This window comes from Ipomoea triloba, chromosome 14, assembly GCF_003576645.1.
Source record: "Ipomoea triloba cultivar NCNSP0323 chromosome 14, ASM357664v1".
NCBI lineage: Eukaryota > Viridiplantae > Streptophyta > Magnoliopsida > Solanales > Convolvulaceae > Ipomoea > Ipomoea triloba.
The window spans coordinates 12,808,442-12,820,814 of record NC_044929.1 but is presented as its reverse complement, the minus strand read 5'-3'; the positions used below and the strand labels follow the sequence as shown (position 1 = coordinate 12,820,814).

Sequence of the window (12,373 nt, the reverse complement as noted above, 5' to 3'; positions counted from 1 at the left end):
CTGCTGCAATTAATGAGAGATGGTGCCCCCTTTTCTGAATAAACCCAAGCACTTACAAAGCATTCCCCCCCTCTCTCCTTCCACATGGCACTTTTTCTGCAATAACCCTTACAATATTTGCAGATAAGTGTGCTCTTAGTGTCTAAGGCTGACTAATTTATACATACTGTGCAACGGTTATTACCTAAAACTCAAATTATGATTGAATTGAGGCAACAAGGGCAACGTTGTTTCCAACCTTATCATCTACACATGCACTTTTAGATTTGTTTGTGGGAATTGAATGTTAAGAAAGCACTCACATGCAAGGGTGACAGTTGTGATGTCTTTAGCCTCAACCAGTGCCAAAAACCACTAACTTTAAATAATTGTTAAATTATTTATAAAAATAATTTGGTTCTTTTTAATTAAGATTTTTAAATTCCGTACAGAAAATTGAGCAACACAATTTCTATTAAGAGTTGGAACAAAAAAAAGGGTGCTAGAATACCACCTCTCAAAATCTCAAATGATTCCCCTTTCTCGAGTTTCTTCCTTTTCACCATTCCACTTTACTTGATCGTAGATATAAACTCGATTTGCTAATAACTTGTGATTTACTTTTTGCGCTAAGTCTTTAAGATTAAAAAGGTGGCATCGTTTTTGGACAACAATCGAGACAACACACAGTTGTTTGCGCTAGTTGGAACAACGGCCAATTAAAGGAGGAGGCGGTCTGGACAATGGTCCCAAATCCTTCATGTTTTTGTTTCACCCTCCCGAGTCAATTGGCATACTGACTTGTAGTCATTTCACATTGATTTGGGGATTAAAACAATATTGTTCAGAAGAGATAAGCTAAGCTGAGCACACATTTGACCAACATAATTTGTATTTGGCCTATTATTCAAAGACAACTCTTTTAAAGGCATTGCTTATACACAAAGAAAAAATTCTTTCGCCTTCAACTCGACAAGATAGTGGAGAAGTAAATTATAGTGACGGACCACAAGAAGTCCGTCATATTGGATGTAACTCTTACACTGCGACCTATAGTAGTGCTTGATGTTGTGTCCTTGTCTACAATCTATTCTAAAAAATTGCATAATTTAACGTTAGATGGGATAACGGTGCAATTTGACTTGGCAATGGGAGTAGTATATGTACTATGGTGTTATCATCAAGACACAAACCCCCCAAAACCAATGGCTTCTTTCTGTAGTTTCTTCCTCTCCATTCTCTCTGTTCTCTCATTTTTGTTTCCCCTCATAACCTCATCCACCACCACCGCCATTACTCTCCCTCTCTCCTTCTTCAACACAAACCCTAACCAAGATCCAACCCAAAAGTTAACCCATTTTGTCTCCCTGTCCTTGGCCAGAGCCAAACACATCAAGAATTCCCAGAAATCTTCCACCACTCCATTGTACCCTAAAAGCTATGGCGGATACTCTATTTCACTCAGCTTCGGAACTCCCCCGCAGACCTTGCCGTTTATTATGGATACCGGAAGCAGCTTTGTTTGGTTCCCTTGCACAAAAAAGTACCAATGCAGAGACTGCAGTTTCAAAGGCACAGCTTCGATTACTCCTTTCATGCCCAAATCTTCTTCCTCTGCTAAGATTCTCGGCTGCGCCAACCCTAAATGCGGTTGGATTCACAGCGCCAGTGTGGAAAATCGCTGCCAAGATTGCCGGCCGCCGTTTGCCGGAAAAACCTGCAACCAGATCTGCCCGCCGTACCTGATTCTCTACGGCTCTGGCTCCACCGGCGGCCTTGCTCTGGTTGATACCCTGGATTTTCCCCAGAAGAAAATCCCGGGTTTTCTCGTGGGTTGTTCCGTCTTTTCCGCCCAACAACCCGCCGGAATCGCCGGGTTCGGCCGCGGCCGCGCTTCCCTGCCGGCACAATTAGGACTCAAGAAGTTTTCATACTGTCTTGTCTCGCACAGATTTGACGACAGCGGCAAAAGCAGCGCGTTAGTTATGGATTCCGGCGATAAAATCGGGAACCTGAGCCGTACACCGTTGCTGAAAAACCCTCAGGTGGCCGGCAGAGACGCATTGTCAGTGTACTACTACGTTAACCTGAGGAAAATCACCGTGGGAGACCAAAAACTGAAGATCCCATACAAGTACCTCTCGCCGGATTCGCAGGGGAACGGCGGCGCAATCGTGGATTCCGGCACCACCTTCACATTCTTGACCCACGACGTATTCGAACTCGTCCAGAACGCGTTCCTCAGTCAAGTGAAAACCTACCCGCGAGCCGGAAAACTGGAGAGCATTACCGGGCTGCGCCCGTGCTTCAATATCTCCGGCCACCGCACAATAGACATGCCGGATTTGAAGTTCCATTTCAAGGGAGGCGCAGAAATGGCGCTGCCACTGGCAAACTACTTCACCGTTGTCGGAACTGACAGCGTCTGCTTGACTCTGGTGACGGACAACTTCGGCCCGGAGTTGCCCGCCGGACCGGCGATCATTCTGGGGAATTTCCAGATGCAGAATTTCTACGTGGAGTATGATCTGAAGAATGAGAAGTTGGGATTCCGGCGACAATTATGCAAGTGATTCTGGAAAAATAAAAGTTTAGGGGCCCAAACCGAATTATGCAATTCTCTTAGCCTTGTTGTTGTAAATTTTATTATTTATTTTGAAAATTACATTTTTAGTCCTCCGTTATACCCGAAATAAGACTTAAACCCTGAGTTATATACATGAACATTTTAACTCTAAGTTATGTATGAAGTGACGATTTTATTTCATGGTGGCTATTTGCGTCACTAATATATTACTTAATAAAGTGACAAATTTGATATTTCAAGAACTAAAATATTATTTACATAGCTTAGGGGTTAAAATGATCAAGCATATAATTCATACTACTAAGTCTGTACAAGATATATAACTGGAAAAAAGAATTACAAATTTTCCTTTTATTTTTATTTCTTTTCCTTATGGTTAACACAACAGTTGATTGGTAAATATTTAGCCAAAATAACAATTACTCCCTAATAAAGATAAAGAAAACAAGAAATTGCAGAAGTTGACAACATTTGGTGTTGGTTGGGGAATTTTAATAATTTTATTGGTGGAATTAAGGAGCTTTCGACAGCTTTGGTGTTAGCTGTAATATGATATATGATGTGAACTGTGAAGTCTAATAATGTTAAGCTACTTTTTTTTTCTTCTCTTTTTACACTATTGATATCTGTATCTCACAAAGTTAGACTAATTTATCAAAATTCTATTGCCCTGAACGCCTCTAATGTTACAACTAATTTTTGTTTTTGTTTTTGTTTTTGATTGCATGTGACATTCAATATCCTTATAATTGTAAAACTAATTTGAATTTAACCTAATCACACTCGTCTAGTTTGTTCTTACTAAAACAAAATCATTATAGGCAGCTTTAATTTTGATTTACAGAATATGATTGAATTATAAGAAAAGTGTTTTTGTGCCCCCACTTTACTAACACTTTCCATGTGCACTTTTGGCCCATAAAGCCAACTAGTAAAGTTTTAATTAATGCAATCTTCATAGATAATAAATAAGTATATCCGACGGCAAATTATTGGTCCACACAGCTATGTGGACTATAATCAAATGTACATTTTTAATGTACATCCCCTGAATATAATGTAAATTATTTTTATACTGAATGTACATTATTTTTATATTGAATGTGCATTATTTAATAGTATGGTCAATAATGATTGATATCCAACCCTACGGGCCTAATGTGTAATATAATCTTAGCTCATTCCCCAAACACATTGCATTTAGATTTTCTTGACTTTTTTTCATGGATGACTAAAGGCCAACAGTTATTGAGGGGATCATGATCCACACAATTGTGTTGACCACGATTCATAAACGGTGTTGTTTCATGCAATTTTTTCTCACACAATTCATTGCAATATATATTTTTATAACTCATAATGTATATTATTCTAAAGCATAATGTATATTATTTTAACTCATAAAATATATTATCTTACCTCAAAACTTTTATTATTTTAATAGTAATGTACATTATTCTAACATATAAAGTACATTATTTTAACATATAATGTAGATTATTCTAATTCATAATTTGCCACTATAAAGGCAATGACATTATAGAGTTATAGCCTAGCCGTTTAAGATTTTTTTTTTTATTATGTAAATATGATTTTATCTGTTTTGAGACTAATTTGAATTATATCAAAATCACAATTATAAAGTTTATAACTTTCAAGTTTTAGGAATTTCGTAATGCATTGTGCTCGGATACTATGTGCTTATGATACTTACAAAGGATTAATCTTAATTTTTGTTATTTAACATTTTAACTATTATGTTTTCGCACTTCTAATTTTCATGCAAAAATTGATTAAAAGCCTTTTAGAGAATTAAAAGTGAGATGTATTATGACTACATTTGATACTTTTATGATAGTTAAGAATTATATTAAATTTAATTAATTTTGATTAAAAGTGAAAAATATATAATTATTGAGCTACAAAGGTTTAACCGTGGTTAGTTGAGTTAAAATGGAATTAACTCGCTCCAAAAAGGAGTAGCCAAGTAGGTAAACCATGATTTTTGTATTTAAAGATCACGAGTTTGGTTATTACCAATATTTTCTTAATTGAGCATGTGGCATGCTGTTGAGTTTGATTTACCAATTGTTAATAATTTAATAATTTATTATTATTATTTAAATTTTTAAAAATTATTTTTAGAAAGTTGTATTGATATGTCGACTTAAGAAGTCTTGGAGGCTTGGAGCGCTTTGTGTTGTTCAGAGATTATATCTCTACCATATTTAATTATCAAAGTAGGAGGTTTTGATAATTTGCCACCTTATAAAACAAACAATGCAGTAGCACATTATATTCAACAATTTGGAATTTGTAGAGGTTTGGAATATCTTTATCGTGGTATGGAGCCCTCGATCCACCGTTGGGGTAAACACGTAAAAAATTAATTAATTTTAATTAACATTATTTTTTTTTGCATTTTGCATTTAGCAAAACATAAATCCCAACATTTTTTTTTTAAATACAGACAACTCATGATGAAATATAAAATACTAGCTAAGATAAGGGGAACCTAATCGTAGGAGTGACATATCTAACTATCTAAAAGAGTTTAAGTCTAATGTAAATTTTATTTAGAGTTTATTACCGAAATGGTCCCTCGACTATTGCAAAATTATCAATTTGATGCTCGACAATTTTTCTTTCTCAATTAAGTTCTCAAACTTTGAAAAATTTAACCATTTTGGTCCTCCGTTTATTTTACCATTTAATATCTGTTAAATCAAGACTAAATTGGTAATTTCATTATAGTCAAGGGATCATTTCAGTCAAAAATTAATTATCAAAATGGTCCCTTGACTATAGCAAAATTACCAATTTGGTCCCGATTTAATGGTTGTTTAACACCAAAATAAACGGAGGACCAAAATGATTAAAATTTTCAAAGTCTAAGGACTTAATTTGGCAAGAAAAATTGTCGAGGACCAAATTGGTAATTTCACAATAGTCGAGGGACCATTTCGGTAATAAACTCTTTTATTTATGTGTTTATGTATTAAAATCTCTAATCTCTATATATAATAAAGCAGAACCTTTTAAGAAAATAAAAATAGGAAAAACTTTCCGCCCAAACACCTTATCAAAAATGCAGTCACTTAACATGTCATTTATTATATCAAAAACGCAGTCGCCAAACCTTTTTAACATTCTAGGTCATTCGTATTATTCATTTAGTATTCCTACAGATACTTTTTTATTGGCAATTAAATTGCATTCATTATCACATACGAAGTTCAGATTAGGTTAATAACAACTTGATTAAATATACATCGTTTACCCAATCGACGCAAACCATTCGAATAAGATGTTTGCGTTAATATAAATATATGTATTCGTTTAGAACTCAAACACCACCAGTTACATACATCTACAATATCCATCCAAACTCACATATTCTTCACTCTTCATTCTAGGAAGTGATATTTTACCTTACAATGTTAAGAGTGCGATGAAGATGAGAGTGATTCGATAGATATTTTTTTACATATTGTTGTTTTTTATATCAACAATGCTAGGATTACTAGAGATATTAAATTTGTTGAAGATCATGCCCCAGATTTGCTGACATCTTTAGATAAGGATTTGAGCTCAAAGGTTGAGTTAGTTGAAAGATGAAGATGACATCTTTGAGTGTGAGAATGAAGTGGAGAGCCCATTACCAGTTTAAGTATTGTAATCTAGGTATTTTTGCAATATATTGAGTCTAAAATAGATATATTTAACAACAGTTAATATGTAAAATAAGCATATATGCCATACCTAATAACCACCAGTATTGAAACCTTTCATATAAACAACAGATAGTTGTCAATTTGCCAAGTACAAGCTACAACATACGTGTTAATGAAATGGTTAAATTTTCCTGGTGTAATATTTATAACATGATAATATTAAAATTTAAAATTGAAATGTTCAATTAAGGACACAAATTAACAACTTGAATGCATAACATGATGAAATTGTATATCTGAGAAGATGTCTTCCAAGTGAACATGAAAGTAGAACATATGAGCATACTAAATAAATTAAAAAGGGAAAAACTTGTGTGAACCGTCGATTCGTGAGACGGGTCGGGTCATTTATTAAATGGGTCAACATGTGCATCTCACGCCCTCCCCTCATCATTTCTTTACCCTCAATGTTTCTCTCTCTATATTTGCTACAGGATCGATGTCGCATCTCCGATCATCCGCTCCCGTCTCCTCTGCTCTAGCTCTCCGTCTCCCGGTGATCGATCCCCCCATCTCCAATCCTCTATTCAAGCTCTCCACCTCCTCCCATCTTCTCCACCTCCATTTCTGTCGTAGCCTCCAACTCCGGTAAGTATTGCAACTCAACAAATGAGAATTTCACTCATCGATCTCACATCTTCGATCCTCTGCGTCTCCGTTCCTCCTATCTCCAATCCTCCATTCAAGCTTTCTGCTTCCTCCCATCTCCTCCACCTCCATTTCTACCGTAGCCTCAAACTCCGGTAAGTATTGCAACTCGGCAAAAAAGAATTTCTCTCATCTCGGCTAAGTTTGAACAGAAACTGCAATGTATCTTTTTTGTTTCAGAGTACATGTTTGGAAGCTTGTGAATAATTATTGTGATAATTTGTGTAATTCATGTTTCAACTTTAATTACATTTAGATTGCAGAATGCTGAAAGTCGGAAACAGAACCTCTATGTTCACTTCTTCCTTTGCCAAAAACTCCATATTGAATTTAACCCACATAACTGCTCAATGATTACACATAATCTTACGTATTCTTAACATGACTCCAAGTTTTAGTCTTACAGGGAAAAACAATTCTTAAAGTTATGATTATTCATTTGTGCTATAAAGTATTGTGTTTGATGATTAAAGTATTGGTTATTCATTTGTGTTATGAAGTACTATATTTAGGGTATAAATTATTAGATTTAATGCCTAAAGTATTGTGTTTAAAGTTATGATTACTCATTTGTGCTATAAAGTACTACATTTAGGGTATAAAGTATTAGGTTTAATCCTTAAAGTATTATGTTTAAGTCTTAAAGTTATTGATAGGGAATATACCCTGGGATTACCGCTATACGTATTTTTGGCGTTTATACGGTATCGGGTACGAGTCTAGGGGCCTATATAAAGGGCCCTAGCCCTTCAAGTTAGGGGCTTTTTTCCCTTCTCCTCCTCTCTCTAGAAAGATCCTAGAAGCCGAGCTCTCCCTTCTCTCTAAGTTATTACTCAGGAATAATCAATGAAGGAGATGACTGAGAGCCAATAGTTGATATACATTATGCTTTCCTCACATTGTTCATACATATTACGTACATAGATGAATTTACGCTATCATTTTTGGCGTCGTCTGTGGGGAAACGGGCAACCAGCCGTGTTCCTACAATTACTTGTTTTCCTTGATTTTCTTCTGATGTAAAGTTGATGGAGTGAAGCTTGCAACCAATGCTACTGGGAGAGCAGGTTTGAGGAGTTGCAGTCTGGCTTTGCATGTCACTATTTATGCATCCTAAGCTATCCGCCTGGTTCTGAGGTTCCTCGCCTATTCGTCGGCAACTCATCCTCTGGGATGCCAAATCCTAGCCAGAGTGGCCAGAAGAGTGATAGCCAACATGCAACTCCAACAGTTTGATGCAAACCACAGCGTGCACATTCAAGCACCCATCAAAACTGCGAAAAACACCGTAATTCCACCGCTGGAGATCCCAGCTCCGCCACTCGTCACTGTCTTGCATCACCGCCACTCACCATTGTATCACCCCGTCGATTCAAGCAGGAAACCGATCAACACTTCCGTGGCTCTGTCCCTTGCTGGTTTGATTCTGTTCTTAGCCCGTAGAAAAACGTTGATGAGAATATGCAGCGCAACTCCAGAAAACCATTCCTGGCCATAACATCTTCTTCATCTTCATGATGGCAAAGCTTTCTTTTAATGGTGGGTATGGGCGGTCCAATGGAAATTGAAAAAATGCATGCAAGCTAATTGGTGAATAGTGCTGCTGGAGTGTGAGAATCAGTGCAGTGGAAAGAAAGATAAAAAGTAAAAAAATAAATTAAATAATAAAAGGGAGAAAATTAGCGTAAGCATGTGGGGACCTCGTCCCTTGGGGGCGTTGATTGGCATACGCCACAATTTGCTCTAATTTTGGTCAGGTTAATTGACAGAACCGTTGAAGGAAATCATAAAGCACCACGCACGCGACATCTTCATGGATTCATATTCTTTGTTGTCAACCACTGGCAAACCCAAAATTGCATGTTAGCCGTGCTGAGCTGAGGTCTTCCCATTTGCTTAATCAAATAAATACTAAGCACAATATAGACAGGTCAGATCGAGTATAACCAGGCTATTGGTGTTTTGCGATCATCACGGTGCTCGTTTCCGATCATGCCGAGTAGCAAATCAGTTTCCTTAATCTACACATTAGTTCCCGGAAGATTGGATCATCACCGAGCCCTTTAACAACTATTTCACGGTCTGGACTCTGTCTAAGCCTGCCTTTTCTCCGAGCAGATTTCCAGAACCATGGCTGAGCATGTCCCATACACCAGTCACACTGATTTGGGACTCAGAAGGCATCGACTTCACGAGTATAATGTTGCTGTCACCTTCCCAGGCCGGTCATTCTGGATTGATATTGTGTTTTTTCTCCAGCAATATTATCAAGCTCGGTCCCGATCATGATAAAAGCCACTTGTTGAGAATTCTCGAGCCGGAACCGAAGCCGATCACTGCCTTAAACTATAGCAGTCGCTCCCGAACAAGCAGCCAGAGTCACCACACGATCAGCGCCGCGTCCAGGTCGAATGAGCGATGTCCCCGGTCAGCAAGGCGATGACTCAGACGGTTGAATGTACTTTCCGACCTTCTGAGCGGTTAGCCAAAGATGATTAGAGACTATAATTTTTTTTCGAAACAGAAGAATTAATCCTTGGATTTTGAGTTGGTTCCCTAAGCTGCCACCTGGTGAAAGTGTCACCGAGCATGGTTTAAGTCGCACCAATTGCACTAAACGTGAATTCTAGACAAATGTACGTCGGCTATGGTATGACAACACAATCTGTTTAAGCATTTTGGGTCTCCTAGTCGCTACCCAAACTCGTGCATTAAGTTAGCTTAAGGACAATGGAACCTGGTTACAAAGGCCACTAGGCATCATCGAGCGGTCAGTAAACCACCACCCGGTTTCACCGTTCTAAGAAATCCGACCTCTCTGATCATGGAATCTACCCAGAATGAACTATATATTCAGTTTGACTCATAATTATCAAGGTTACTCCGGTCACCCCGTAAAATCGATCATGGTGTTGAATTTTATCCCGGAGGCTCCCTACTTGTTTAATAGAGCTTTGGACTTGTACCTGCCATCGACATCCGGCCTTGTGATCATATAAGATTACACCTGGCGTGATTCACTTCCAGGTCCCCATCATAAAATTCGTCGTTTCTTCTGCGACCGGTATAACTCCACCTAGTGGCAGAACGGAATTTCAACCTCAGTTACCGAGCTCCGGCATTCCGACCTCATGTCTGCTATGGGTTGAAGGATACATGCATAAAGAATAAAAGGTGAAAAGGGCACAAAAGTAAATTCATTATAGATTAGTCAATCGTAGTTTCCTTCCCTTCCCTGCTTGTATATAAGTCCTCAGATATGCAGAACATATAGCTTCTTATTCATTCAACTTGTAACAAGCTTTCTTCTTCAATAATAATCAACTTTGCTTTTCTGCTCGCACACAGTGCACAATCCAACATGGTATCAGAGCTCGCCGGTGAGGGAGCTATGCCGCCGCAGCTTCCGACACCAGCGAGTCACGTTGAGCTGCGCTATCGTCGGAGAGACAAACAGATCTGCAGAGGAGTTAATCTGGTGAAAATAGTCACATTGTTCACTCCGACCACAATGTTCGTCACATTAAGCCTAGACGGTAGCTCACGGAGCAAATCCGTAGAGATTTTGAGCAGAGTGCTCGTTAGTCCTCTGTTTGCCGTCTTCAATCGCACTTCATGGAGCAAATCTGTGAGGAATTCAAGCAGAGTGCTTGATTCTTTGCTTGTAGCCTTCTATTCCTGGAGAAGATCCATGGAAAACATGAGCGCAGAGCTCGTCAATTCTTCGTTAGTGACCATCGATTGCAGTTCCTGGAGCAGATCTAGTGAAAATCTGAGTGATTCACGGAGCAGGTCCGTGGAAATTTTGAGCAGAGTGCTCGTAGCATGCAATAATAATATCAGTTTCTCTGAGAGTCTCACAGTGAGACCTAGTTACGATGCATTGGCAGTTTCGTCGCCATTGCCGTCGGCACCTAAAGCACCGGAGAAAGACAGTGAACTCTATCCACAGTGGAAGAGATGTAATGCGTTGATCACTTTGTGGATCCTAAGGTCAGTTACTTGATAAGTTGTGTTTTAGCGGGAGGTGGAAAGAGTGTAGGTGAATAAAACGGGAAGAAGTTCCCGAGTGTCGGTCTCAAGGAATGGTAGAAAAGGATTTGGTAGACAAGGGAGTAGTCACAAGAGTTCTTCGTTTTCGAAAGCTAATCCTAAAAAGGTAGGGGTGTAAGGCTCGTTTTCGAAAGCTAATCCTAAAAAGGTAGGGGTGTAAGGCATGCTATCGAAAGCTAATCCTAAAAAGGTAGGGGTGTAAGGCATGCTAAGGTAGACAAACTAAGGTAAAAGAGCAAGAACAATCTATTTGGAAGGAGGGTTCGAATCAATCTAACAAGTACATAAACTCTTGATTTCCTATAGGTTTTCGGTGTGGCAATACTTAAGGGACATACTTGAGACAAAAACACAAACACCTAAGCCATTCTCATGGTCAAAGGACTCCCTTCTACACACTAGGGTTATTCTCATAACTCCTAAGTTCAAAGAGGCATGCTAGCAAACACCTTGTGTGCTCTATTTGTCTTCTAATCCCCCTTCTCTCAAAGGTGGGAAAGAAAAGTGGTTGGAGAGGTCTAACACACTCCCTACACTCGTAAGTGAGTGATTCTACCCTAATTCCCTAAGGCAACCGGCCAAGTTAGCCTAGAGTCCACACTAACACTCCAAAACACTATCAAGCATCCATTAAGCATCATTCAAACCTTACTTCAAGACATTTAGCATTCAAGAGATACATACAAGCTCAAATGATCCAAACCACAAGAAGTTTTAGCCAATCATTCCAAAAATCAAAATCATCATTGCAAATGTTCACAAGAGAGAGAACTAGATTCAAAAACAAAGTGCAATTCAAGATCAAAGACAAAATTTAAGATCAAATCACTAAACAAAACAATAAAGCAAATCACAAAATAGAAATGGAAGAACAATAGAAGAAATTGAAAGATTACTTGATTGCAAATGGAATTCTTCTACAAATCTCTATCAATTGCAAGTTGATGTCCACAATCTTCTCCAAATCTAGCTAGTTGAATGGAAATATGAATGGAATTGAAGTGAATTGGGAGAGAATTTCAACCTAATTTTAGAGAGAGAAATTTTAGGCTAAGCTAATCTGGAAAAATGAATGGGATCCCTCTGAAAAATGCCCCCAATTCCCTATTTAAATCGCGCCAACCGCCAAAAATAGACGTAGTGGACGCCCGACTGGACGCGCGTCCGCTGCGCGTCCTAAGCAGACATTGCAACTTCAGAGGGCGATTTTTCGGACGCGAGGCGTCCGGTGGCGTCCTAAGCAGACATCTCAAACTTCAGAGAGCTGATTTTCGGACGCGGAGCGTCCGGTGGCGTCCAGCAGGTGTCCGCAAGGGACTGCTTTGCACTTCGCGGATCTGGGACGTGGACGCCTGGACGGACGCGCGTCCTA

At 38.6% G+C, this 12,373-nt stretch overlaps 1 protein-coding gene across 1 annotated transcript; it reads left to right on the top strand.

The window, feature by feature from the left end:
- Positions 1-1,146: 1,146 nt before the first annotated feature.
- On the top strand, positions 1,147-2,750 carry LOC116003545 (probable aspartyl protease At4g16563). The gene has a single exon (XM_031243441.1). The coding sequence runs from the start codon at positions 1,185-1,187 to the stop codon at positions 2,550-2,552; it is 1,368 nt and encodes a 455-aa protein (XP_031099301.1). The 5' UTR covers positions 1,147-1,184; the 3' UTR covers positions 2,553-2,750.
- Positions 2,751-12,373: the final 9,623 nt, after the last annotated feature.